At 38.5% G+C, this 27,798-nt stretch overlaps 3 protein-coding genes across 3 annotated transcripts; all 3 read left to right on the top strand.

Moving 5' to 3' along the window:
• Positions 1 to 138: 138 nt before the first annotated feature.
• Positions 139 to 5,137, top strand: LOC124186816 (integrin-linked protein kinase). The gene is made up of 7 exons (XM_046578841.1): positions 139 to 598; positions 1,778 to 1,943; positions 2,181 to 2,373; positions 2,461 to 2,541; positions 2,876 to 3,318; positions 3,812 to 4,042; positions 4,119 to 5,137. The coding sequence occupies exons 1-7, from the start codon at positions 510 to 512 to the stop codon at positions 4,263 to 4,265; spliced, it is 1,350 nt and encodes a 449-aa protein (XP_046434797.1). The 5' UTR covers positions 139 to 509; the 3' UTR covers positions 4,266 to 5,137.
• Positions 5,138 to 11,185: 6,048 nt separating this feature from the next.
• LOC124186814 (esterase FE4-like) lies at positions 11,186 to 16,155 on the top strand. The gene is made up of 8 exons (XM_046578838.1): positions 11,186 to 11,449; positions 13,229 to 13,511; positions 14,086 to 14,271; positions 14,346 to 14,545; positions 14,748 to 14,904; positions 14,993 to 15,307; positions 15,433 to 15,571; positions 15,675 to 16,155. Exons 1-8 carry the CDS (start codon positions 11,315 to 11,317, stop codon positions 15,838 to 15,840), a joined length of 1,581 nt encoding a protein of 526 aa, XP_046434794.1. The 5' UTR covers positions 11,186 to 11,314; the 3' UTR covers positions 15,841 to 16,155.
• A 143-nt stretch (positions 16,156 to 16,298) lies between these two features.
• On the top strand, positions 16,299 to 20,239 carry LOC124186813 (esterase E4-like). The gene is made up of 8 exons (XM_046578837.1): positions 16,299 to 16,650; positions 17,207 to 17,489; positions 17,561 to 17,746; positions 17,848 to 18,047; positions 18,149 to 18,305; positions 18,429 to 18,743; positions 18,854 to 18,992; positions 19,102 to 20,239. The coding sequence occupies exons 1-8, from the start codon at positions 16,516 to 16,518 to the stop codon at positions 19,268 to 19,270; spliced, it is 1,584 nt and encodes a 527-aa protein (XP_046434793.1). The 5' UTR covers positions 16,299 to 16,515; the 3' UTR covers positions 19,271 to 20,239.
• The last annotated feature ends 7,559 nt before the right edge of the window (positions 20,240 to 27,798 follow it).

Genomic DNA, 27,798 nt, shown 5'->3' with positions numbered 1-27,798 from the left:
AGGGCATTGCCGTTACTTCCGCACCCTTTCGCTTCTTCCAAATGCCCTATTGAGCTGGCCATCATGAGCGTTCTTTAGCCAATGGCTAAATCGGAATGTCGATCATGGCAGTGCCATCTAGAGACAATTCATAGAAGCTTAAGACGAATGAATCTGGGAAGCAGCGATATGATCCCGCATGCGACATCGCACGATCGCACACGGTGATTTATAATTAGAGATGTCAGCGTAAAGAGTTACACAATATTTGGGTGTGTGCCGATGGAGTTAGAAATACGATCGACAGTGTTAACGATTCATAAATTCTCATCCCAGAGTTAAAATCGTCGAGTTATACGTTTGGTGTGTCCAGTAGCTAATTGCAGTTTATTACAATCATTGATATACGTGCGTATAAATATGGTTATATTTAGAGCGTGACCGAAGTTGCTCTTTTTCGGACGTGACGGAGTCGGCCAGCTATATTATTTTTAGAGAGCGTTAATTAATTGTTATAAACCCCTTTAACAATGGAGGATATATTTCACTGGTGCCGTGAAGGAAACGCGATGCAAGTTCGCGTCTGGCTCGATGACACCGAACATGACATGAACCAAGGGTAAGATCATGGGAGTTGCTCATTACCATTTATGGTTGAACGCTGGGAAGTCCGCTGCAGTTTCGCAATCAGCTGATCTTGACGTGTTTTCAGCACTTTTTAAAACTCTTGTCATTAGTTTCCAAATTATTGCAGGAATCGGAATAATCGCTACATGATGCAGGACAAAATTATGAAAGCTCTGTAATAACGAATCTTTTGATACATCAATGTATAATATTTTTTGTACGAGAAATTTCTTATCAAAACTCTACCACAATCTGGTTATGTTTTTTTCCTTAGCAGGAAACGAATGTCACCCATCCGTATTACTACACTGTGTAAAACATAATGCATATGCGTTGTACTTGGAAGACCCAACATTATTATGTCTGAAATTTTCAGTAATTTGTGATATAGTGAAACATACGCATATTTTGCTAATTACTTTTTTTGAATTCATTCCAGAATTACAGAATTTATATTGCTAATTTTACTACCCTCAGTCTCTTACCCCTGTAAATATGTTACTGGAATTTGATAAAATAATGAAAGAACAATTGTCACAGAGTGCCAAAATTGGTGAAGAAATGTTTGTCAAAGTTTCCTCTTGTCTGCACAACAATGATCGACTTGTTCACTTTACTTTTTAATTTGTAAAATCAGTTTTGTCAACAAGAAAATGAATGTCACTTTTATCTACATGAAAAAATAAATGATTATTCTTTTAAAATAATGTTTGAATCATAATCACAATATAAATTGTAAAGAAAAAAATGGTACTGACCTGACTTATTGAATTTTTTTTTACTCTTTTTCTCCTTTGATAAATGAACTTGCTTTCGAAAAGAATAATGTTTGATTTTCATGTCTTGCCTTCCTTTTCTCGTATAATTTAATGCGCCGTGGGTCGGAAAAACCAGTTCAACATTTCGTAAATTTGGTGATACCCTGTTGATATTATAAGCAAATATTATATGCAGTGACGATTTTCTTGACATCGACAACAAGAAATTTGTTTACGTTATTGCTCTTGATTATAGCCGAAAGGTAGGCATTATACAAATCAGAAATATGACTCATGTTCATGTAAATTTGAGGACAGTGCATTATTTTAAATATTACATTTCCAACTAACAGTGAATATTCAAATATTCATATAATTCAACTCTTGTTTCCATTTGTTTTAATTTTCATTAGGGATGATCACGGCTTTAGCCCGCTGCATTGGTGCAGCAAGGAAGGCCATTCAAAGTTGGCTGAATTGCTCGTGATGCGAGGAGCTCGCATCAATGCAACGAATAGAGGAGACGACACGCCGCTCCACCTTGCTTCAGCACACGGGCATAAGGACATTGTTCAGTTGGTTAGTATTCGATATTTGTCGTACTCCTTTGTATTATTATAAGGAGAGCATCTGAAAAGTTACACCCCAATAGTCTCGAAATTAAAAACTGTGTTCAAACAACAAAGATCAGGTCAATAGTTTTTTGCAAATCTTTATCATAGATCAGCTAGAAAAAATTTGCTCTTAAAGCCAATGAAAATATGTATCGGTGAAATTGAGAAATTTTTTTAATTGCAATTCTCTTCTTTTTTATAGCTGCTGAGAAATCGTGCCGATGTCAATGTGACCAACGAACACGGAAACACCGCTTTGCATTATGCTTGCTTCTGGGGTGATCAGGCGGTGGCGGAGGAATTGGTAGCCGCTGGAGCTTTGGTTTCCATCGCCAACAAAGACGGTGATACTCCGCTGGACAAGGCTAGAGGACCTCTGGCAAAAAGATTGCATGGTAATGGGATATACTTTCTCTCCTTTATTATTGTAAAATGTTATACACAATACCTAGTAATCAAGAAAATGTACTTCGTTTTTGCAGATCTCGCCGTTGAATACGGACAAGACTTGAAAAAGATTCATTTCAAGGATCAAAGTTGGCTTGGATTGAAAACCAGGAGCAGTGAGTATCAACAAAATAACTAAGTCAATGATTCAAGGCGTGGATTAAAGAAAGGCTCGAAACAATCGACTCTGTTAATATTGTACCTTTGTATGCTTGTGATATTAGTAATGGTCAGTATCTTTTCTTAATCTGCGTCAAGTTAATTTGAGATTTACTCTTTAATTTTTTAACTTCTTCTCAGCTCTATTTTCTGCACTCTTCCATTATTTACATAACAAAAAATGCCTTTTGACGTGGATATGGTCGATTTTTCTAAATGAAAGTTTCTTGCGATCGTTCACATTTCCTCGCTATTGCAGTAAAACAGATGAGAAAATCCATGTTTTCGCAGGGGATGCAACTTTGTCAAGACACAAAGGAATCAATATGGCGGATTTATCGCTGCATACTCACTTGGCGAGTAGTCCGAGCGGTGAAACCTGGAGAGGACGGTGGCAGAACAACGATATCGTGGCAAAAATACTAAACCTCAGAGAATGCACCTCTAGAATATCAAGGGACTTCAATGAGGAATTTCCCAAACTCCGAATTTTTTCTCATCCCAACATTCTCCCAGTTCTTGGCTGCGTTAACCAGCCTCCACAACTCGCGACCGTCTCTCAATACATGGCCAGAGGCAGTTTACATCGACTTTTACATGGAGGAACTGGCGTCGTTGTCGATACAGCTAGGGCGCTCAGATTAGCATTGGACGTTGTGCGGGCCATGGCTTTTCTGCACGGGCTTGAAAGGCAGAGCAGATGTAGATTTCATCTTAACAGTAAACATGTCATGGTAAGCAGGGGAAGCAAAAATTAAAAAAACACTGCGTAGTACGTTATCTGATCTTGCAACTAGGTTTCATTGAAAGACACCGTTACAGGGTGGCGACACAAAATCTAAAAATTTTTCAGGGAAATATTGGGAAGATATTGCTCTTTGTTTGTCAGAATATTTTCAGTTTTTTTGTAATAATAATTGACGACAAATTGGATATCAATACGATTGCAATAAATCGAATAATTTTTCGATTTTCACTTTCATGTAACAATTACTTAATATTACACACGATTCTCTAAAGGGTACCTTGAACAGCTTATGAGCATTTTTGAATCATGATATTGGGTATTAATGGTGCAAAAATGGCAAGGAAGCCGGAGAAAATAGGCTCATTATATCAGGAAAATCAAAAAAAATTAAACAATCCGATTTCTGGTGCTACTCTGTATTAAAATATTGAATTGTTTCATGAATCCTGAGAAGTGAGCATGTTTCTCATGATTTCCAGATAGACGAGGATCTCACTGCAAGAGTAAACATGGCTGATTCTAAGTTTTCATTCCAAGAAGTTGGAAGAATTTACGAGCCCGCTTGGATGTCTCCGGAAGCATTGAATAAAAAACCTTCTGACATTAATCTCGAGGCCAGCGATATGTGGAGCTTTGCAGTCCTGCTCTGGGAATTGGCAACCAGAGAAGTACCGTTCGCTGATCTTTCCCCCATGGAATGCGGCATGAAGGTCGGATGCAGTTACTGCAATTCCAGCTTCCGTATGACAAACTTGCCTTAACGAGTCGAAATCTTATCTATTCCAGATCGCTATGGAAGACCTGCGCGTCAGTATTCCACCAGGAATTTCTCCTCATCTTGCGAAGCTGATTCGCATATGCATGAACGAAGATCCTGGTAAACGTCCCTCGTTTGATATGGTCGTGCCTATTCTTGATAAGATGAAACGCTGATGGGTTACAAGAAACCACATTGTGTTCATTTAATGTTCTTATTTTATATACACACATGCATGTATGTATACGTCGTAACAAGCACCAAACTGCTGCATTCTCTTAATACAATCTAACGTAATATATATAACATCGTATAACTTTTTCACTTGACTTAATAATAATAATAATAATTTGCATTCACATTGCATGTTCACATTGGTGCCTTGAATATTTGAAATAACTGTAATATTTTTGATAGAATCTATGTATACTATACACAACTCCTGCCTCCATGATTCTTCCAACTTATCCAATGTTTATTATCATAGACTTGAACCATGAATATTTGTTGAACCAGTATGTTTCACCGAATACTCTCAGTATATTATTCATTAGTATACATATTATATATTTGTATTATACATTTTCACTTTATATACCCGTAATGAATACTTGTAAGCTGGAGTTGAAAGCTTTATCGTTGATGCCTTTGTACAAATTATCAATGTTTGATTTTTTAATATTCTACCGAAGGTCTGAGTTGCGTTCTACACTGTTTTATATACACCTATACATATATAATTCTTCAAATGTTGAATATTTATATACATAAATATATTTATATTTATTTGTCGATGTCCGCTTCTTAGTGAAGAAAAAAAAAAAAAAAAATTGTATGTTGAATTAAATGCTTGTCTTGACCTGCATCGTGCTTGCCACAAGGAAACGTCTGCAATACTCTGTAATTGTCCTTGACATTTCTTTTCGCAATTTTTAACGCTAGAGATTAAAACAATGTGTATTTTTAAGTCTAACGATCTTGTCAATTTATGTTCAAGTTTCATTATTTACAATTCGCCAAAAAATAAATAAATCTCAACTAAATCATACATTGAGTTTCAATACGGTCTGCAAATTCGGTTGGATGCAAACCATGTTTTATCGATCACGTCTTATCAAGAAACAGGTCTAATACAAAGTGTCTCAACTATTTCATTCCTGCCGTAAAATACCTTATACTTAATACTAATTATGCAATACGCATGGTCTGTCCTTGTTACAATATGTTTTTTTATTAATTACGTAGTTTTATATACATCCACCAATGTCACAATATCAAATACCTATCAACTTTTGCGTAAAAAACAGTTCATTCTAATCAATTTATAGTTGTTCCCATAAATTTCGATATGTCCTAAAACGAAGTCCTGCAAAATTTCCAATTAATGACGAGACATTGCTTGCTAATAATTGAAAACGCAGAATATCTTACTGCTAAAGATTGTTTGATATCCGAGGATTGTTTATAATGTGGCCTCCATTTCTTGGATAGGTAATGTAAATGAGGGAAAATAATATGGATTAGTGTGGAATAGGCATTTTTCTTTATTGGAGATTAACAAAAAATTCAAGTTCAACTTTCCAGAAACCTCTTATCACCTCAAGTTCACCTGACGTTGTAAGAATCTTGTATTACTTTCAATCACAGCGATATTGTGAATTCAAAAAACGGTGCAAGGAAACTGTGAATGATAAAGCGATATCTTTTGACAACTGAAACATTTATTACACAACTTATATAATTACTGTTAATTCATGAGCATAAGAAATCCCATTTGCACTTGATTTTGTTTCTTACATAAGCTGAACGTACAATCTATTCGGATAAACTTATTTCGACCAAAGAATTTTTAATTGACAGGATTAATGGTTATTCTCGATAAATATAAAACGCGATTGTCTCTAGATTGGCTTTTAAACCAATTACTTTTCTGATGTCAATTACATTTCTTGTGTGGTATAAGTTGTAATCGCGTGAATTCAAATTTAATTGACTATAATTATAGGATTGAGTGCAATGAAAAGATGGGTCATTTATAGAATAATGTGTTTCAATTATTTCTCTCGTCAGACTGATCATTCAATTGACATTAACTTAAGTTGAGACCAAATTCATTGACCAGGAAAAATATATTATATTCAGCTTGTACGACGTATTCACACTATTTGAAATTGGGTGAGCATCAATTCAGTTTCGTAATCATTTATCTGTATTAAATGTAGTTGAACGATATTTTTGTTACAATTATTTCAGTTTCAGTATTTTCTAATCTTTATCATCGTATGAAGGTGATATTAGTGATAAATCGAAGAAAGCTAGAAGTAATTGAATGATTCAAAACTTGAAAGATTTAGGGTCAAAGCGAATGTTGACAAGTATGGAAAGATTAAAAAAATTTTTTTTTTAAGTATCCCTTCTTATGTCCATTTGTTTCACTTTTACATTCAACTCGCTTTCATTTGCTGTGATATTCAATTCGGCATACTAAGCTGCTATTTGATCGTTGTTGTGTATAGTATAATTACTTTCTATACATCCTCAAGGACAACACCCTTCTTCTTACATTGTGACGTACGCTGCAGACAGTCTGTAAATTGACATACACTGCATATTCAATAGCCTGGCACTTGAATACTATTAAATACTTGCTTACTGAATTGCCTGATATTGAAGACTGACGAGATCAAGGCTGTCGACATAATCAGTGCAGTAATAGTTCTCGGATCGTAAGTATAGTATAGTCACTTGTTATCACGATAGAAGAAATTTTACGACTACCAAGAAAAGCAATTTGTTAACGAATTCCACGATACATTTTTTCCAGAAGGCGCATTGAAGTAGGTTGCCCATTTTTTCCATTACAGTGAGAGTTTTTTTTTTCGGGATTTAATAAAAATAAAACTGCAATCAATTACAAATTTTCACTGATATTCCACTAATTTCCAGTGCATATACACTGACTTTCGCCAGTGGTATACTTATAAGTGATCCGCATTCAGAGAGAAAGATAATAATTGGTGAAATCAAAAGTGGTCAGTTTCAATCGCATATTGAGTTGGCATGCATGCCCCATATTTAAACTTTCCAACTAAAATCATTGTCAATATATTGTGAATTTGAAATTTATGACAGTGAAATTATGAATCCATTATAAGAAATTTTCGTTGTATATTACAGTGGACTGAAGGTATTGAAAAAAAAGAGAGATTGAGATAACTTAGCTGTTTAATTTGAAATTAAATTATCCACGACATTAGCGAGTAGTTGAAATTATGTGACATCGATTTCAGCCTCATTACTAACGGAACTACAGGAAAGCAAAGGAATTCTTGAAGCAGAAAACTAGATTTTGTTGGAGCTGATTCACTTTAATCCGATATCCCTTATTTGTTCCAAATACGATGACTTCAACAATTTCAATTTAGTTAGTTGGTTAAAATGATTTAGTCAAGCGAATTTCTTGATTCAACTAAAGCCTTTCTTGTCGCAATAGAGTGAACTATTGATTCGAGTGAACTTTTTGATGTGTTTTCCTAATTGGATCAACTAAATACCATTGCATTCGAAGTTGATGCATTTTTCCTCTAAGTCGCATGTCCGTTGACAGAAAGAATTGGGTTAGGTTAGGTAAATATACTTGAAGTAAAATAAATGCATGAATCTAGCTAACAAAAATTTACATCGATTAAATGCCATACTTTCTTATCTAACTGAAGCTTGTTTGGCGTAACTGGTTGAATCAGTTGCACTAATTTATTTACGAGGTAAAAGAAAAACCACATGCTTGAAATAGGTAGAGAGTGTATTCGGCGTAATTATCGGTATGCTAGTACTATTAACGTCCGCTAGGCGGTGAACTTTCTCGCTACGGAAATAGCTTCAGAGATATTTATAGTCGGGTAGTCCACCTACCAGATTCGGGGATGACGCGAAATAATACTGTCGATAAAGATGCAACGAATGAAACACAGCATCTATTAGCAAGGTGTAGAGACGTTGGCATTGTGATTACAAATAGCATTTAAGAAATATATATGTATAAGGCGCATATGATCATAGTAAACATCTACGCACACGTCAATCTATCGAGTTAAAACTTTTAACTTATTCAATAGGTTGGCCTGGCTCTAATGAGAGTCGGAAGCCCAGCCGTTAAGGTGCATGGGATAAAATTTTGAGTTATTTCAAATACACATTTTGTTGATACAAAGTTCTCATAATCGCAAGGAACTCACGCCGTGCTATCTTGACTAAAATGATCGTCAATATGATCATTCAAAGGCGGCTTGATTCGATTCTATATTATGTTCTCATATGTATTTCGCCCGACAAAGATATTTTGTTGAATTAAAGTATAAGTATTGTGTTCGCCGCATTTGACTTAAGGATTAGTTGAATCAAGCAAATATTACTTGACTTGAATTATCGTTTCCCTCCGTGCAGTTATTACATATTTTTACTCAAGACCCACTTAAGGCTCCAGAAAGTTGATGTTGATCTGAGAATGATTATAGCACTCGGGCTTATTCACTTGTTGGATTTTTACGGAGTTGTATGGGATCTTTCCCCTTTCTGGATTAAAAATTTTACTGATTGTTTTCGGGTCATTTCATTTTTTGTTCTGAAAAAAGTGTTTTCTTAAAAATTTGTACACATGTTCAAATTTTGCCGCCATACGCAATGACGTTGTTGGTACGGCCCTGGGTGCAGAATGAAAATGAGTTTGATAAACGTGACTAGCAAAGCCAGTATGTACTAGTATTTTTTTTTGGTTGTGGCACTCGTACAATATTTTCTTGTAACAACTCCGATAATTTGAAGTTAGTGTGCAAGAATAAATTAATGTTAAAATGTTCTTTGAATGACTAATATATGGTAAACTAACGGAGCAGAATTATTATTGCATTAACCAAAATATGTAATATTTACAACTATAATCACACTAAATAGTTATACTTATATCGCCAGTTTCTTGTAATTCCAATGATATTCAAAGCGTACAAATTTCACCAGGATTTTCTAGCAGCTATAAGAAATGAAAATATTCCTAATGTAATTTACTCAAGACCGTGTAAAAGTTGATTATATTAATCATTGAAAATATATAATCACTATAAAGTGTATCTGATCCCAATATGGATTTGGCAATCACGTAACGAGGTAATATATTTATCGTTTGTACAACGAAACAAAATTTTGGCAGTCAATTTTATAGTTCGGAGCAGTTATTCATTCCTCGAAAAATTTCAAGACCACTTTCAACGGATAAAGTGTATTAATGTTTGGTATTATAAGCTCATGGAAGAGATTTATATGATTAGTATGGATGATATAATGATACAGTGTTTTGATTAAGATTCTGCGATGGCTGCAGGTGTAAGTTATTCCTGACTACAACAGTAGATATAAATGCAAATGTCACTAATCTCTTTATGAATTAGACATTATGGTTGAATTTTTATTTGGAATGCGTGTCTTCGTTTTCAAGAAAATTAACGCCCACAATTAATCGATCAGGCGTTTCAGGATCCAACAAGTCTATAAAAATTTGTCATTCATTAGAAAGTCTAATTTTGCAAGTATCATTCTGCTGATCCAACAATAAGTTGCACGAAACCACCACTTGTCAGTGTTGGTTCACATAATCGCTGTGTAAATTCAGAATAATTCTAGGTGGTGCTTATACTTGTTGCCAACCGACTATTTTTAGTCGAGACTTTTAAACAGGGAATTACATCAAGCTGCTGTATGACCGCAGAGCCGCGCATACTCATCCTGCATGTTACACATCGCCTACCGGCGAAAATGTTGAATTACGAGGTGCGCAAAAAAATTACTACGATTAAGCAAACATGTAATTTCTTTTCATACACCATGCGTCACTCACACCGTTAATGACGAACTTCATTTCGAATTGGCTAGTAGGCGGTAGAAGATATTCATCAATGATCAAAGTTCGAGTTAATTCATTAATAAACAATCTATTGCCATTTGAAATTTTGCAGACAAACGTTGTTCAATATATTCGACCCTTGGAAAGCTTCATTGTATGAGACAACGGTAAGTCGATACCATTATTATTTCGTTTTTTTTTTTTTTTTCCAAAAAAGCGGCTGGTATTGATTATTAGCATTTCACGACACCTGGCTGCATGCTTGTGTAATACATGTACTGTGTGTATATTTGCTTTTGGTGACGCTCAATAAATATTAGTCAGCCAGCGTTTCGTGATACGTGCACGAATCTTGAGCTGTGTCGGCATACAAGTATAAAAATATAAAAGAAAAGGTCCGCAATTCTCCACGTGAAAATGGTCATATGTTGAATCATAAAATGTTTTGAAAGAGTTCAGCATGTAATTTATTACATGATTTATCTCATAAATTCGATAAAATATATAAGAAATTACATAACAGATTACAAAGGTACGAATCATCAACTGTGTAGTGGGATGTATTATGATTTTTGGTCCAGTATATCTGTTGATTCGTATTTTTGTAACTTACATATTGTGTGATCTCTCATATATTTTAATGGCATAAAAAATGACACAATAAATTACAAAAGCAAAATTTGTCAGTTATACGAGATCAAGATATTTTAGTGAACTTATAAGATCAAATCATGTAATAAATTGAAAGCTAAATTCTTTCAAAACATTTTATGATTCAACACATAAACACTTTTAGTAGGGTCGCGATCATGCAACGGTTTCGACGGTCCTCGAAGAAGTTTGGATCACTTGTTATTGCGGTACCGACCTTGATAGCGGATTAAAAAATGCAGCAGTTGCCATGCAAATACAATACCCGGTTGACATTGAGTTTAAAAAGTGTGATCATTCGAAGCGGAGGCGAGAGTCGGAATTACATCGTAACACCTACCTCACAATCAGTCACGAAATCGGTAAAGTGACGAAGTTAATTAGCTCAAGTTTAAAAATGAGGAAGAAAGTGCAATTCAAGCATTTCGACGATTTTTCTCTCCTTCTCTTGAGTGTACTTTTATTTCTCTTGCACCGATTCTGGGTGTAAGGTGCAGCTGATAAACACGTGGCAGCTTCGCAGTTTGATAAGATTCTGGACTCTCCTGACCTGGTCCTCATCTCTTACGGCGACTGACCGAGCCGACGAGAAATGTTATACGAGTGTGGGTGCTAGTGTTCTATGAGTCACTCGATTTCAGTCTGCAACGCGTCGTCGACAGTCAGTCGCTAGAGTAAGACATGGGCGAACCAGTTGTGACCGTGAAGCAGGGCCACCTTCGAGGCCTCGAGACCGAGAGTGTCGCCGGAGGATCCTACCTCTCCTTTAAAGGCATTCCCTACGCCGCGCCGCCGGTCGGCGAACTCAGATTCAGGGTAATTAATTCAATCATCCAAGTATCCAAAATCAGGGACTGCATGCATCGAGTATTTGGAGTAAAACTGCTGAGCATTTTTTTAGTCGAAATTTTCACATCAGGGTAGCGTGTATTGTATACAGAAAACTAGTTGTCACTTTCGGAATTTCACTATGATAATAGAAGTCAGGTATACGGTACTTAATTTATTTATCCCAAGTACTCAAAATCGAAGAATGCATCGTATAAGTATCTAGAGTGAAATATTAGAGAAGTTTTCTACGGGAATTGCTGTAATGCAGTACTGTTTATTTTACACGGAAAATTACCAGCCAGTTTTGGAAATTCACTATGATATACTAGATAGGAGTTTGAGCAGAAGTTATAATCAAACCTCATAGTGGTTTGACAACCAGAATGCTATAAATCTTTCCTGTAACTTATACCAGTGATCTCAAAGAAAGGCTTCAGTGTCTATTTGTGAAGGTTTTGGCTTACGTTTGTTGGGTTGTGTTTTGTTGCTGCTAAGGTTGAAATATCATGTCTGGATCATGACTAATATAAAATGGAGACAAAAAATTATGTCCTTCTCTTGACAACATAAGCTGATTGGCATGATAGACGGTTTTGATTCAAGTCCAAGGAGGCGGTAAAATGTAGTCGTAGATGCGTCGTCGAACTCTTGGAAATCGATATATTTAATACAGCCGCGAGCATGATCTGGATTGAATTACCATATAGTCAGATTTACTCTGGTTACATAGGTAAGAACTTAGCAATATAAGTATAGTAAAGAACCGATCGAAAGAAGTTTGCTTGAACTACACACAGTGGTTATTTATAGAACATATATTGTTAGCGTAACTGTGATATCTTAGATAGACATGTCTGTTCAATTAATTCCAGCTTATTTATACATCTAGCTATATTGAAGTTCTTTGTACGTACATGGAAAAAACGTGTTCAATTTACATGCTCAACGATATTTATAAGGATTAAAATTTTTTGAGGTAAAAACCAGTTCGACTGGGGCATTTGACAAGTTCGAAAAAAATTTGCGAATGAAAGTTGACCACGTTAAAAAGTAATTCTCACTGTCATCCTCGTAATTTTTATTGCAGAGAAGTGCTATACAAGTACGGTCTTGCCCGTATAGATCGGATAGTCTTTTTTTTCCTTGTAAATAAACGTGATGAATTGGCTTTGATCACATAGATACACTATGTATGACGGTTTGCAATTGCAGTCAGAATTGTTTAATTCGAATCGTTCCTAACGAGGAGAGAGACAGGACAGCAATTGTAAGATTCGGGCATCTTTTTCGATTACACTGTTAACGAGATAGTAAGTTGAAAAATTTATTTCATTCGACTGTTGCCAGTCAATGCAACTATCTCTAAATTGGTATTTCAAAATGAAGAGCAGTTATTCGTATTCATTTCGAGATATTGCAGGTTTATCGGAAGGTCTTTATTCAATTAAGTAGATTACTCGGTTGCATAAATACTGCATAATCAATACGTATTATTAGAAAGGCCGTGGGTGTCTGATATTTATAACTGATTTGATGGTCAATTATATTTACATATGTATCAAATCTGTCCTTGCTGATTAAACTGTCAAATAAATACTTGTGAATGGCCGGTATCGTTGTGAGATTAATGCCACTGATAATACCTTCCATTTGCGTTGGTAGTCGATTCTTACCCATGGTATCGATAATCAGTATTGGTGGATCATCGTCAGTTAAATTCAGAAACTTACTTATACCTGCCTACCTACCTCTTTTATCCTGCAGGATCCACAACCAGCGGCGACATGGACGGGAGTGCGAGAAGCCTTCATAGAAGGGTCAAAGTGCGCTCAATTGGACATGTTTACCAAGACGATACTTGGAGATGACGATTGTCTCTATCTGAATGTCGCCACGAAGTCTTTGACAGGGTCACGGCCAGTTATGGTTTGGATTCACGCGGGAGCGTTCGTCCTTGGTGACGGAGGATTTGGGATGTATAGCCCCGATTACTTGATGGACTCGGAAATCGTTTACGTGAGCATCAATTTCAGAGTTGGCGTACTAGGTGAGTTTAGATGGGCAGACGGTTGGACGTTGTTCAAAACCACCGATCAAGGGGGCATTCAGTTGGGGAAGATGTAGATTTAGCAATGGGAAATCATATTGTAAATCGAATAAACTTTGGTGATTGAAATATTCTTTGAAATAACAAGAAATTCATCAAGATATTTGAGATTACTTCGAATCATTATAAATCACACGTGAAGCGTATTGGAAATCATGGAAATTGTTGCAAGTGTTCCGTTAGATAACGAATGGTTTCAACTCATTGATTTGCTTTTCATCGACTAGTGATTTTCATTGAATTCAGTGATGTTTCACTGTCCTACGTAATTTCCGGGGATTTCCGTTGTGATTACCTGTGATTCTGTCGAGTCTCTAAGCCACGGACAATCGTCTGGAACGCTCGGAAACTCGAGTTGATATTGGAAATTAATGAAAATCACATGATAAGGTATTGCTCAATGAAAATCACTTGAAATCCATGCCGATGAATTGGAATCATTCATTCAATTTCCGTGAATGACCCCTTGCAAATTACTCGTTACGCATGATTGAACGAATTTTCATTCGCTCAGGATTCCTGAACCTCGACCACGAGGTGGCGCCTGGAAATATAGGTCTGAAAGATCAGGTGGCAGCTTTAAAATGGGTAAAGGAAAATATCGCCCAATTTGGAGGTGACCCGAATAACGTGACGGTATTTGGAGGCAGTTCCGGTGGTGTCTCCGTGCACTACCTGCTTCTGTCACCACTGGCTAAAGGTATGTTGCTGTTTATTTGTCATTTGCGTTAGCACACGGCTGGTAATACCCGAACCACTTTTTCTGGTATCAAGGTCTTTTCCACAAAGGCATCATCCAAAGCGGGGTGGTGCTCAACCCATGGGCGAGCGTAACGAAGACTGTGGATACGGCACGTCGCTTCGTCTCTACACTTGGAAGGGATATTACCGACCCCGATGAGATTGTCAAATTCCTTCGCACTATTCCAGCTCATCGGCTAATCGAAGTTCAGGAGAATATGCTCACTCCAGAGGTGAGTAGTGAGTCTGAAAAGCAGGCGATGCTGTAGGAATATTTTTAAACATGTCAAATCTAATTTAGTAACGGAATTCAGTGAACGAAGATGCTCTCACAATCAGTTGCGTTCGCCAAACGCATCGGTCTAGTGGGGACTTAGTGACATTCTGTATGAATCTGCTAAAACGAAGACATGTTGATATTCTTCTGTTTTTCAGGAAAGAATTAACCTTATATATCCATTTGGACCTGGCGTAGATGCCAAGAGCGTCGAACCATTCATGCCAAGGCCCCTTGAGGAAACTGCTGCCGAGGGCTTTGATGTACCAGTCATAATTGGATACAACAGTCACGAAGGAATCCTCTTCTTAATCGGTAAGTCGATTATTGATTAAGTAAATAGAAATACTTCAACTAATTCTTCGCATTTCACTTGCTCCGACATTGTTTGATTGCCTTCTAGGACTTCAGGATGAGGCGTACGCAAAACTCGATGAAAACTTTGAAATAGCAGTGCCCAGGAGCTTGGCGGCAAAGGCTCCGTCCAAGGTACCGGAAATGGCGAAAGAAATGAGAACGTTCTATTTTGGAGACAAGCGTATAACGAAGGATCTCGTCGATGAATACGTCCAATGCTGCGGCGACTTACACATTGTTGCAGGCATTCAGAAGGTAGTCGAGATTCAGATGGGGAAGAAGTCGCCGACGTACTTTTATAGGTTTTCCTACAGTAGCCCAACATCATTAGCCAAGACCTTATTCCAAGTTCAAATGAAAGGTAGGTGTGACAGTGTATACTCGGTAATTTTGTCAGTTGTTCAAAGTTTCCTGCAAACTTCTTATTGAAATGCTTACTAATCTCACTAAATTATCTTCCATTGTATTTGCCCGTCATTTTCGCAGGTGCCATGCATGCTGAAGAACTTCAGTATATATTTTTCGCCTCTCAGTTCCGCTATTACATAAAAATGGAGCCTGGCTCGACTGAAGTCATGCTTCGTGATCGATTCGTCAGAATGTGGACAGACTTCGCCAAAACAGGGTAAACGCGATTTTTTTTAGCAATATAACTAATGACCAGTGAAAAAGTATTACGTGTTGCGTCTGTTGGTAGGTAACATATGTATAAAATTTTCAATCCATAGAAATCCTACGCCGGTAATCGATGATCTAATTACCAAGAAGTGGGAACCGATTACTGAAACAACCAAGAACTATTTGGAAATAGATACAGAGTTTTCAACTGGTATAAATCCCAATAAAGACATGTGGCAGACATGGAAACGCATCGAAGCCATCGCGTCTGATTAGTAGCACCTCAATCCTGAAAGTATTTGCTACAGGTGATTACTGACAAGCGAGTTTAAACTCATCGGAGTTCTCTAAGCTACCTAAACAGCAGCTAAGTAATTTTGTATAACTTACTGCAGATTTGCTTGAATATTGTTCATCTTATTGTCAGATAAAAAATATATGATTTTTGATATCACACCATTATGGGCTTTCAAGTTGTTAGGGTTTAATATTCGCTGATGTATTTTTATATCGCCAGTATATACTGTGTTGTCTAAGCTTAAGTTTTTGTAACATGACTTATTTCGTAATAAAAATGTTGGTATCCCCGTCCAACGCCCATTGTAACCTTAGGATTTAGCGATTCAGACACGAGCGCAAACTGATCATTTTCAATATTTCTCCAAACTTTATTTCTTGGAAAATATCAGTACTTGGTCGGTATTCTATTTTCCTACTTTATTCACGTATCATATGTCACGTATCACATATTTCTTATGTATAATATACGAATCTCGGCATTGAGATAATCACGACCTAAAATATGACCTTAATACATCACCACTTGAACTATGACGGCAATTTTAATGATATAAGACTTCCAGCTATCCGGGAGATAGTAGGATTAGGTAGGATTCTCGGAGGGAATCAGTACATTTAGAGTTCGGTGTGACCGCTAGACGGGGCTTTAATATGAACAATCCTGTGGTTGAAGTCAAGCAAGGACTGCTCCGTGGTGCTACGGTAGAAAGTGTCATTGGCGGTTCTTATATCGCTTTCAAAGGTATCCCATACGCGGCTCCTCCAGTTGGGAATTTAAGATTCAGGGTGAGTTTCTTTTATCTGGTACTCCAGAGTTCGGCTTTTGCACTCACCGAATATCGGTTTTAGTACAACATGAAGTTGAGTGTATGTATCTGAGTGATAATGTTCTTATACTAGTGACCTTTGTTTTTACATACACGAGATAGTTGAAACTCTTCACACTCGATTTTGAGGTATATAAACCTGATAAGTTAGATCGTGTCTTATTTTAATGAGTTATATTACATTGTACAACATCGAGAGATAAGTAATTATTTATCTTTACTTGTGGAACTTTCGTTGTAGAAAATTATATGAATAACTTACTTGAGATAAATGGAAGCAGTGTATTACGCAGTGATTTGAAAATCACGACATGTGGAGACGATTTGCAAAAAGGTTATGGTTAGGTGAAAACGGTAATCCATAGATCACCAGAATGATCGAATTTTACTATTCAGATCAGTTTCGTACTTTCTTTGAAACGAATCCGCGCAACTCATGTAAAATACATTTCATTTGGGAATTGAAACGTGGCTGACTATTATTACCAAAACTGTCTACATACCATGACTATTAGGATCCTCAACCAGCGCATTCGTGGAAAGGTATACGAGATGCCTTGGAAGAAGGATCCAAATGCGCCCAATTCAGTCTGTTCACCATGTCGATAATCGGCGATGATGATTGCCTTTATCTCAACGTGGCCACACCTTCATTAGCAGGGTCGCGACCAGTCATGGTTTGGATCCATGGAGGAGGCTACTTCTTCGGTGATGGAGGTTCTGATGTCTACGGTCCAGATTATCTGATGAAGGCGGACGTTGTCCACGTTGGCATTAACTACAGACTCGGTGTTTTAGGTGAGTCCATATGCTTTGCCATCTATCCTAAAAGATTAATTTGCCATAAACATACCGTCCATTCCCACAAGGATTCCTTCAACTTGAGCACGAAGCTGCATCGGGTAACATGGGACTCAAGGATCAAATTGCCGCCCTGAAGTGGCTCAAGGAAAATATCGTAAAGTTCGGAGGCGATCCAAACAACATCACACTGTTCGGACAAAGTGCTGGTAGTGCTTCTGCTCATTATCTGCTACTGTCTCCACTTGCTAGAGGTACTTGACCACGTGTCGAGGAATTCGACAATATGCTTTTATGCGGTTCCATTTCTAGACTGCGTTGCGATTTCACATCGATGACATTATTTTGCGTTAAGGTCTTTTTCACAAAGCCATCATGCAGAGTGGAGCTCTATTGGCTCACTGGGCACACATTTCGGAGCCGTTAAAAATGGCGCATCGCTACATCGCTGCCTTTGGCAAAGATATAACCGACCCGAATGAGATCGTTGAATATCTTCGTACTGTTCCAGTTCGCAAGCTTATTGAGATTCAGGAAAAAATGTCAACTCCAGAGGTAACCAGCCAAGCATCGACGTCCTTGTAGCGTGTGTCAATGTTTTCACAGTCTATATCCTCACTCGAAAGAAACTTTATACGAATCGTCCTATGTTCCAGGAAAAAATGAATGTCTTAACTCCATTTAGACCCACTGTTGACACCAATAGTGCGGAGCCACTGATACCCAAGCCTCTTGAAGAACTTGTTCAACAAGGTTTTGATGTCCCAATCATCATTGGTTACACCACTCACGAGGGGGTAATTTTTTTGACGAGTAAGTTTACCGTGCCACGACATCTCAGATAACAAATATTCCCTTTACATTTTTCATCTGTTGTCTCTTAGTTTGCAATGTTCGTATTGGATTTCATCTTGCTTCTGAAAATGTATTTTCTAGGTGGATCGGAAGAGGTATATAATGCAGTTGAAAACAATTTTGAAGCCGCAGTGCTTCGAGTTCTTACCGACAGGGCGCCATCCAGGGTAACAGAGATCACTAAGGAGATTCAAACGTTTTATTACAAAGGAAAGCCCATAACCAGAGATCTCGCTACCAATTATGCTCACTTCGCTGGTGATCTGCATTTCGTTAAGGAGCTGCATAGAGTGGTTGATATTCAGCGTGAAAAAAACTCCCCAACGTATTTGTACAGGTTTTCGTACGATAGTCCTGATTCAGTGACAAAGCTTATTTACGGCGTGATTAGAGAAGGTATGCATACAAGTAATTGCACTCTATAACTATACATTTACAAAAACAAGCAGATCCGGAAATTTATAAAATTATTTGTGTCATCGGATATCGTGAATCTGAATTTACAGGCGTCCTTCACGGCCAAGAGAATCAGTATCTTTTCTTCCCGAAGAATTATCGCGAGCATGTCAAAATGAAGCCAGGGTTTCCAGACCAGATCTTTAGTGATAAATTGATCAGGTTATGGACGAATTTTGCGAGAACTGGGTAAATACGACACAAATATTGAACTTTTTTCGTTACTGTCTCCAGTCGCGTGATGCCTTTGGAAATTTGTTTTATTAAAAACTTTCTGCGTTTTCTGTTTTATTTATAGTAATCCAACCCCAGTAGTTGATGATCTGATTACTACAAAGTGGAAACCGGTGACGAGAACAGCCAAGAACTTCTTAGAAATCAATCAAACGCTCTCCAATAGCATGAACCCAGATGAGGAAATGTGGGAAATGTGGAAACGTATTGAAGTCATGATAGGTGGTCAGTAGGACTTTAATTCTGAAAGCATCTTCTGGTGACTGAAGCGAGAATTTGTGTTCCTTTGGGTTTTCCATTTGGGTGGACAACTGCTGACACACTTGATACTGATGATTTCGCCAAATCACAGTTGGATCTCTGTGGCTCAGAACGTTGATCAGAGAATGCTGTCGTATCGCGCCATACTCCAAGAAATATACACATGCGAAAATTGATTCTTGAGATGTTCTTTCTCGTACCAGCGCAACACTGACTCAAAAAGTCATTTATGTAATAAACATGTTTTCAGTTTCACCTTGTTTGTACGACTGAGGTTTAACTCTTGATTGGACGAAGAACCCAAATTAATTAAGTATTGGAGATGTTTCAGGATTGTAAATTTAACTGTACTCATTTGTAGGAAAACTTTACTGTACTATGTTATTATAAAAAATGTGGTCTCTCTTTCTTCTACTTTTCATACACTTGTCGATATTATATCGTACGTTACGATACGTGAGATCAAATTTCCGTAGCGTGCAGTATTTTTCGGTAAAAGGTTAAGTACTCTTATTGGATGTTATTACCAACTGAATTTTACCATTATTGTCCGTAAACTGATGACATGTGCCTAGTATTTTATTCGAAAAACCATAACAAGATAAGGTTTGACTTTTTATTACTTGAGTACAGTACTGCTACTTCGAAATGTCTTTTAATTTTACATAGGTTGATTTTCCATAGATGTAGGAACGATTGGAATTTAACCCTTCGTGGTCAGACGGGCTCAAAAGTACCACAACATCAACTTTCCAAGTAAATAAGAATGTATATGATCGCAGTGACCCAAAATATTCACGTTGATTAAGTGGGGATAACTGGTGCCTGATTGTGAGACTCTCTTCAGATTGCAGAATAAATGCCAATTTGGAACGCCCAATATCAAGCTGTTATTCCCTAAAAGTAAAATAACTCAACAAGTTTACCTTTACATTTTACCCCAAAAAAAAAAAATGGAACAAACCTGTTCTAGTCGAAAAACTCATCGCTTTTTTTACACCAAGCATGATAGTACAGTGTGAGTTTGCCTGATATTTTTGCGAAGGATAAAATAATCTTAAAAATTGGTTTTTATTATTATTCATATTATGGAATCGCCAACATTGATCACAGCATTCTGGAAAGTAGTATAATTTTCATCAGGATGTTCGTAACTTTGTGTACTTGGTACAGAGAAAAAAAACCAGAGAATAGAACAGAAAATACTGAGCATGTTAAAAATGCTGTTGAATTGTATTGGAAAGGTCGATGTATAGTTTTAAAACAAAAGTAATTACGTGACGGTGCCTGCCGTTTTAAAAAGGGTGATATATTTAAGCGCGAATCCTTAATGGTACATCTTTACAACAAGAAAAGCACCGTGCTATGCAAATTCTATTCGAATCGACACAGTGGCTCGACTGGAATCCTGCTCACAAACAACTCGCACCTAGAATCATGAGATGGAAAAAACTAAATCCCAGCATTTGTTTCGGATGTGGAAAAACCGTATTGCAGAATTCGTTTTTGTAACACCTATACCGAAAGTCCTCTTTATGCGCCGTTCATAGGCACTTAACGGAGTTTTTCTTATGCTGATGCTTGAAAGACATCTCAAGTGTTAGTGGACAGTGCATAACAATACAGGACTTTAGGTTACAGGCAGAGTGTACAGAAAATAGTGTTCGAAATACGATTAAAGGGTGACTTTGTCGAACTCGTTACCGGCAGATTCTCTGTGAGGCATTGCCGCCTTATACTCTTGTATCGAAAAATACTATGAAATATGTCCGAAAATGATGAAATTAGTGATTCCCGTTTCGAAATTATAAGAGTTATTGGTTTGGTAACTGTATTCGCACATCTACGCGATAAACTTAGCGTCATTATTTAACTTTGCGCATGAATAGATTCATCTCTTACGTAATCAACACCTGAGAAAAGGTAAACTGATTCGTCTTGTTTGGCGTTTTTGATGCGATCAGTAGTGTATATGTATATGCCGGTTCTAACTCAAAGATGACGGCGCTCCCCCCTAGCTCCCCCCCCTCGACTCCCGGCGCCCCCCCCCCCCCCCCGGTCATTTTCGGTGGCGTTTTCATAGGATTTGACACACACACACACACACAAAATAATCACTGTCGAGACTTGTTTGGCGCAGGAAAGCCGCACATAAATCGGATAGGGTAAAACCCGCTAGATCTATTGAAAAAATTTCAGGAAATGACCCCTGAAGGAAGGTTTAAAACGACGTTTTGAATGCTTTTAACAATTTTTTTATTCAACATCAATTATATTTAGTTTTCTTATTCTATTCTAAATTATCTTATTCTAAATTTTAACGAGTAAAATTATACATATTATTTTCAATATCCATATTAATTAAACATATCATTATTCCAAAATTCACTTATACCAATTTTTTAACAGTACCACTGATCGGATTATATTCAATAATGCGATCATGCAAGATCACGCAGTAGGCAGAAGTGTGTGGTGGGAACGTAATGCTACAGTCAAATTCCAATCGAATGTCCACAGGTCCAGTTTTCAATGTTTCGTTCTGCTTGGAGCAATCGATGACGATAAGGGGAGCTTGGGTTTTATAAATTCACGCCTCGATAGCAAAGGCTCAGCTTCTTTGTTATAATAGCTCATTTGAAACCGAACATACATATCATAGAGAATGGCGGGGGATGTGCAGGCTCGGACTTGTTCGCTATAAAGAGTCGTAAAACCCAAAACTGTGTGTACACATACCATCCGGTGAAGAGCGGGCAAGATAAGATTTTTCTCACACCACACACTGTTCGCCACCCGCTTTTCGTTCACCTATTTTTCCCACCACATGGCCCACGCTGCTTAACGACTCATAAAACTCAAAAACTACATTAGGTGGCGGTGGGTTCGTGGAGAGGGGGAGGGGGTGAAAACCTGTTCCAACACGCTTTTAGGCAAGATGCAGCTGCGGAACTGGGTGACTTCAAACTGGCAGATGAACCGCAAAAATTTAGGGATGGTGGGGGCGGGGACGGCGGACCTCAGCCGTCTTTCGCGTCATTTTTTACATGAATTTCATCATCTCTGCAGAGCCGGGAGAGCAATAAAACCCAAAAATTTAGGGATGGCAGGTCGGATAAAGGGCGGACCCAGTCGTTTCTGACGTCATTTTTCCCTCCGAGATGCGCAGAACGCAGTGCGCACCGCATCTCTGACGTCATTTTACCCTCCGATATGCGCAGAACGCAGTGCGCATCGTTCCCAAATTCTTGCGATCTATCGGCCTATATACATATAAGCTCAACGCATCCGATGCAGACTCGTCAGTCTTACACGATACGAGCAAGTCAAAAAAGTTATACAAAGTTCAGCTTATATCAACGTCAAAGTCATGGCAGTCGAAGCGTATATGGGACTTGCGGAGCAGATGGAGAGGACGTCCAATTTGCTGAGAGAGCAACCACCCGGAGAAGAGAATGACGCTGTCATCAATCATTGGAATGATATTGGAATTGCGAATATCCAAGTTCTGCGCGATATTTCCATGCAACGAGGAACAACCGTTGGTGCGAAAATACGGATCCAACATACGATCACACTCCTGCAATCTTGGGTGACGAAGATCAAGCAGTTGCAGCAGCGCACAGTGGTGACGGGTGGAAATATCGGTACTCCTGCGGGTGTACAATGGGACGACGTGGATAGCGCTTTTGCCAGCCGAATCAGAACGGGGGTTGTCACAAATCTCCGTCATAAAAATTTGGACGCCTTTCTGGACGATGTGCAGCGCGTCGTCACCGAGAAGTTGGAGCTGATACTGCGCGAGGAGGGAAATGTGAAGGTTAACCTCATGTTATCGTGCAAATTTGAAAATGCCAAGCACGAAGAGATCTCCACCGAAGTTAAGAGTTTCAACACCTCCGACGTGGCGATTCTCCTCCCATCAAGCGATATAAATGGTTGGTTTATACGTGCACGGGGTGATCTGCAGTCAAAGGTGGAAGATTTCGAGCAACGCGATTCCGGCTGGAGTATGATTGAGATCCTTAACCTCGCTGTAAATATCAATCGCTACCAGCCTCTCGCCGCGGGGGCTTCAACATTCGTCGAGCTGCCCCAAGACATTCAACGGAAGAAGGCTGTGGTAAACGTGAGGAACAAGGACGAAAGATGCCTTCTCTGGTCCGTCACAGCAGCCCTCCACCCGGTCAAGATCAACGCCGATAGGACTAGCCGTTATCATCGATATATTTCCGAGTTGGACTGTACAGGTATCAAATTCCCTGCTACTCTACATGATGTGAAAAAGCTTGAGAGATTGAATAATTTGCGCATCAATGTATATGGAATAGAATCTCAAACTTTTTCGCATCACGCAAAATCAAATAAAAGCGTCATCGTGCCAATTTATTTGACTAAAAATTTGCATAGCGTAAACATTGACACGATCCATCTTCTAATGGTTGAGAGTAATCCGGAAGACGATATGACTGGTGAGTTTGCACCGAGATTCCACTTTGCTTGGATTAAAGATCTTTCCCGATTGGTGAGCAAACAATTGTCTGATCATAATGGCCAGCTGTTTTTATGTGACAGATGTTTGTGCCACTTTAGCACGAAACATGTCTACGGCAATCACCGACAATATTGTATTACGCTAAATAAAGTACGCATGGAGTTTCCCAAGTGTAAAGATTTAGTATTTTCCAATTTTCAATACAAAGGCACCGTTCCATTTGTCGTATACGCCGATCTCGAATGTATATTAATCCCTGAACCTGTGGATGAATTTGAAACTCGTAAGACTTGTGAAATTCAAAAGCATATCCCGCACAGTGTAGCGTACTATGTACATTGCGCGTACGATGAGACTTTATCGGAGTTCCATGGTAAACGCGGTGTCGATTGCATAGATTGGTTTATGAAACAGCTTAAAGATTTATCAATTCAAGTAGAGTCACGCATCAAAAACATAATTCCGATGAAGTCTCTTACCCAAGTGCAACGCGATCGTCACATGCGCGCAAAGAATTGTTATATTTGTGAAAAACCGTTTACCCCTGAGGAGAAAAAGTGTTACGATCACTGTCACTTCACGGGTAAATATCGTGGTCCTGCTCATAATCGGTGTAATTTGAATTTCAGAGAGTCGCACACAATTCCAATAGTTTTCCACAATTTGTCCGGTTACGATTCTCATTTTTTAATAAAATCCCTCGCGTCAACTTTTCCCGGTAAAATTACACTGCTACCCATAAATAAGGAAAAATATATATCCTTCACGAAACGCGTCGATGGAACAATGATGCACTTGAGATTCATCGATTCGTTCCGATTTATGGCTAGCAGCATCGATAAACTTTCCAAATATTTGACCGATACCGATAAACACATAACACGCAAATTTTATAATAACCCGACTCAGTTCAGTTTGATGACCCGAAAAGGCGTTTTTCCCTATGAATACGTCGATTGTTGGGGGAAACTCGATGAACCGCGATTACCTGCAAAGAAGCATTTCTACTCGCACCTCTGCGATGCAAATATTTCAGACACCGATTACGAGCACGCGAAAACTGTTTGGAGGGAATTCCATTTAGAGTCATTAGGGGGCTACTCAGATTTATATTTAAAGACCGATGTTCTTTTGCTTGCCGATATTTTCGAAAATTTCCGCGCTAGCTGCTTCAAAACATACAATTTAGATCCGTTGCACTACTACACTGCACCGGGGCTTGCTTTTGACGCGATGCTCAAGCATACTAATGTAAATTTGCAACTTTTAGACAACCCTGAAATGGTGTTATTTATTGAAAGAGTCATTCGAGGGGGCGTAGCGCAATGTTCTAATCGACACGCTCGGGCCAATAATAGATTCATGGGAACAGATTTTGATCCAAACAAAGCGGAATCGTATCTCATGTATTTTGACGTGAATAACCTGTACGGTGCAGCTATGCGCGTGCATTTACCAATCGGTTCGTTCGAGTGGGAGTATCAGCACGTCGATATAACGAACCATCCGGACGATTCGCCGATCGGCTACTTTCTGGAGGTAGATTTGGACTACCCTGTGGAACTCCACAAGGATCACAAAGACTTACCTCTTTGTCCCGAACATTTTACTCCTCCAGGTAGTAAAAATGCCAAACTCGCGACCACCCTTCACCCCAAAACAAAGTATATATTGCACTATAGAAATTTGAAACAGTGTTTGAGTTTAGGATTGAAATTAACGAAAGTGCATAGAATTTTGAAGTTTGCACAATCTCCATGGCTCGAGCCTTACATCACGCTCAATACAGACATGCGTAAGCAATCTAGGAATGAATTTGAGAAAAACTTTTACAAACTCATGAATAACGCTGTGTTCGGCAAGACTATGGAAAATGTGCGAAATCATAAAGATGTTAAATTGGTTACAAAATGGGAGGGAAAAGGTGGTGCGAGAACGCTTATTGCCCGAGCAAACTTTCACAGCTGCACCGTATTTGACACTGACATGGTTATCATTGAAATGAATCGTGTCAAAGTTCACTTCGCCAAACCTATTTACGTCGGCGCATCAATTCTAGATCTGTCAAAAATCTTTCTCTACGATTTCCACTATAATTATATTAAAACCAACTTTTCGAATAAACAGGCTAAATTGATGTATACCGACACAGACAGCCTTATTTATCAATTCAATGTGCCTAATATCTACGATATCATCAAACGTAATGTAGATACAATGTTTGACACCTCTGACTATCCGCCCGACAATGTGTATGGTATTCCCCTTAAAAACAAAAAACAACTAGGGCTAATGAAGGATGAAGATGATGGTAAAATTATGACAGAGTTTGTGGGACTGCGAGCAAAGCTGTACACATTTACTACGATGGGCGAGGATGGGGAAAAATATGACAGTGGCGTAAAAGTGAGTAAGCGTGCCAAGGGTGTAAGAAATTCATCGATAAATAGCATCACGTTTGATGATTATAAGCGCTGTCTGACGGCTTACCGAGAGTTGACTCTTCCACAGTGTTTAATACGCAGCAAAAAACACGAAGTAAGCACGATCGTACAAAAAAAATTGGCTCTGAGTTGGCAGGATGACAAGCGGCAATTGATACCTGGACAGACCGACACCGTACCTTGGGGGTTTGTCCCAGCCCCCCAGTAGCTATAGGATAAACTGTAGACATAGAATTGATGTAAATATTTGATGTTTGACGCCTCGAACGATCCACCATCGGGCGGTAACGTTTCACCATCAATACGATATTTAATGGATTTAAAAATGTGAATTCATATACTTAACAATTATTTATTTATTATTATTATTAATATATCGAGCAATTACGCATATTTATTTGTTTACCACGAGAAAAGTTTTCAGAAAATGAAAAAAGTTTTCAGAAAATGAAGAAAAGTTTTCCAAAAAATAAAATGTGTAATAATCGTATGACAAAATTTCATATTATCATTATTATTATCATTATTATTATCATTATCATTATTATCATCATTTGAAGGCCTTTGATCACGGCAGGCGATGGTGGAGGTGTCCCCTGCTACCAGGGTCCGGCACTATCGACGTCGAGGCTGCCTGCAGCCCCTCTCTGCCGCAGTCTAGGAGGACCGCGATCCTCGCCCCTTCCAAGGTCGTCGCAAGAGCTGTCATTGCTCGCGTAGTAATGACCCCTGGATTAAGAGTTCGCATGATTGAGGTACGCATACGACGTCCTGGCGCGGAGCTTCAGGGGCAGCACAGCCAAAATATTAGTCCACTTGTGAAATCCTAGGACACAGGAGGGGGGGGGGGGGGGCGCCGGGAGTCGAGGGGGGGGGAGCTAGGGGGGAGCGCCGTCATCTTTGAGTTAGAACCGGCATATACATATACACAACTGATCGCATCAAAAACGCCAAACAAGACGAATCAGTTTACCTTTTCTCAGGTGTTGATTACGTAAGAGATGAATCTATTCATGCGCAAAGTTAAATAATGACGCTAAGTTTATCGCGTAGATGTGCGAATACAGTTACCAAACCAATAACTCTTATAATTTCGAAACGGGAATCACTAATTTCATCATTTTCGGACATATTTCATAGTATTTTTCGATACAAGAGTATAAGGCGGCAGTGCCGCACAGAGAATCTGCCCGTAACGAGTTCGACAAAGCCACCCTTTAATCGTATTTCGAACACTATTTTCTGTACACTCTGCCTGTAACCTAAAGTCCTGTATTGTTATGCACTGTCCACTAACACTTGAGATGTCTTTCAAGCATCAGCATAAGAAAAACTCCGTTAACTGCCTATGGACGGCGCATAAAGAGGACTTTCGGTATAGGTGTTACAAAAACGAATTCTGCAATACGGTTTTCCCACATCCAAAACAAATGCTGGGATTTAGTTTTTTCCATCTCATGATTCTAGGTGCGAGTTGTTTGTGAGCAGGATTCCAGTCGAGCCGTGCGTGTGTGTGTGTCAAATCCTATGAAAACGCCACCGAAAATGACCGGAGGTGGGG

The sequence above is a fragment of the Neodiprion fabricii genome, chromosome 7 (genome assembly GCF_021155785.1).
Source record: "Neodiprion fabricii isolate iyNeoFabr1 chromosome 7, iyNeoFabr1.1, whole genome shotgun sequence".
Classification (NCBI taxonomy): Eukaryota; Metazoa; Arthropoda; class Insecta; order Hymenoptera; family Diprionidae; genus Neodiprion; species Neodiprion fabricii.
The sequence above is the reverse complement of the archived record's forward strand: the minus strand, read 5'-3'. Positions and strand labels throughout refer to the sequence as shown.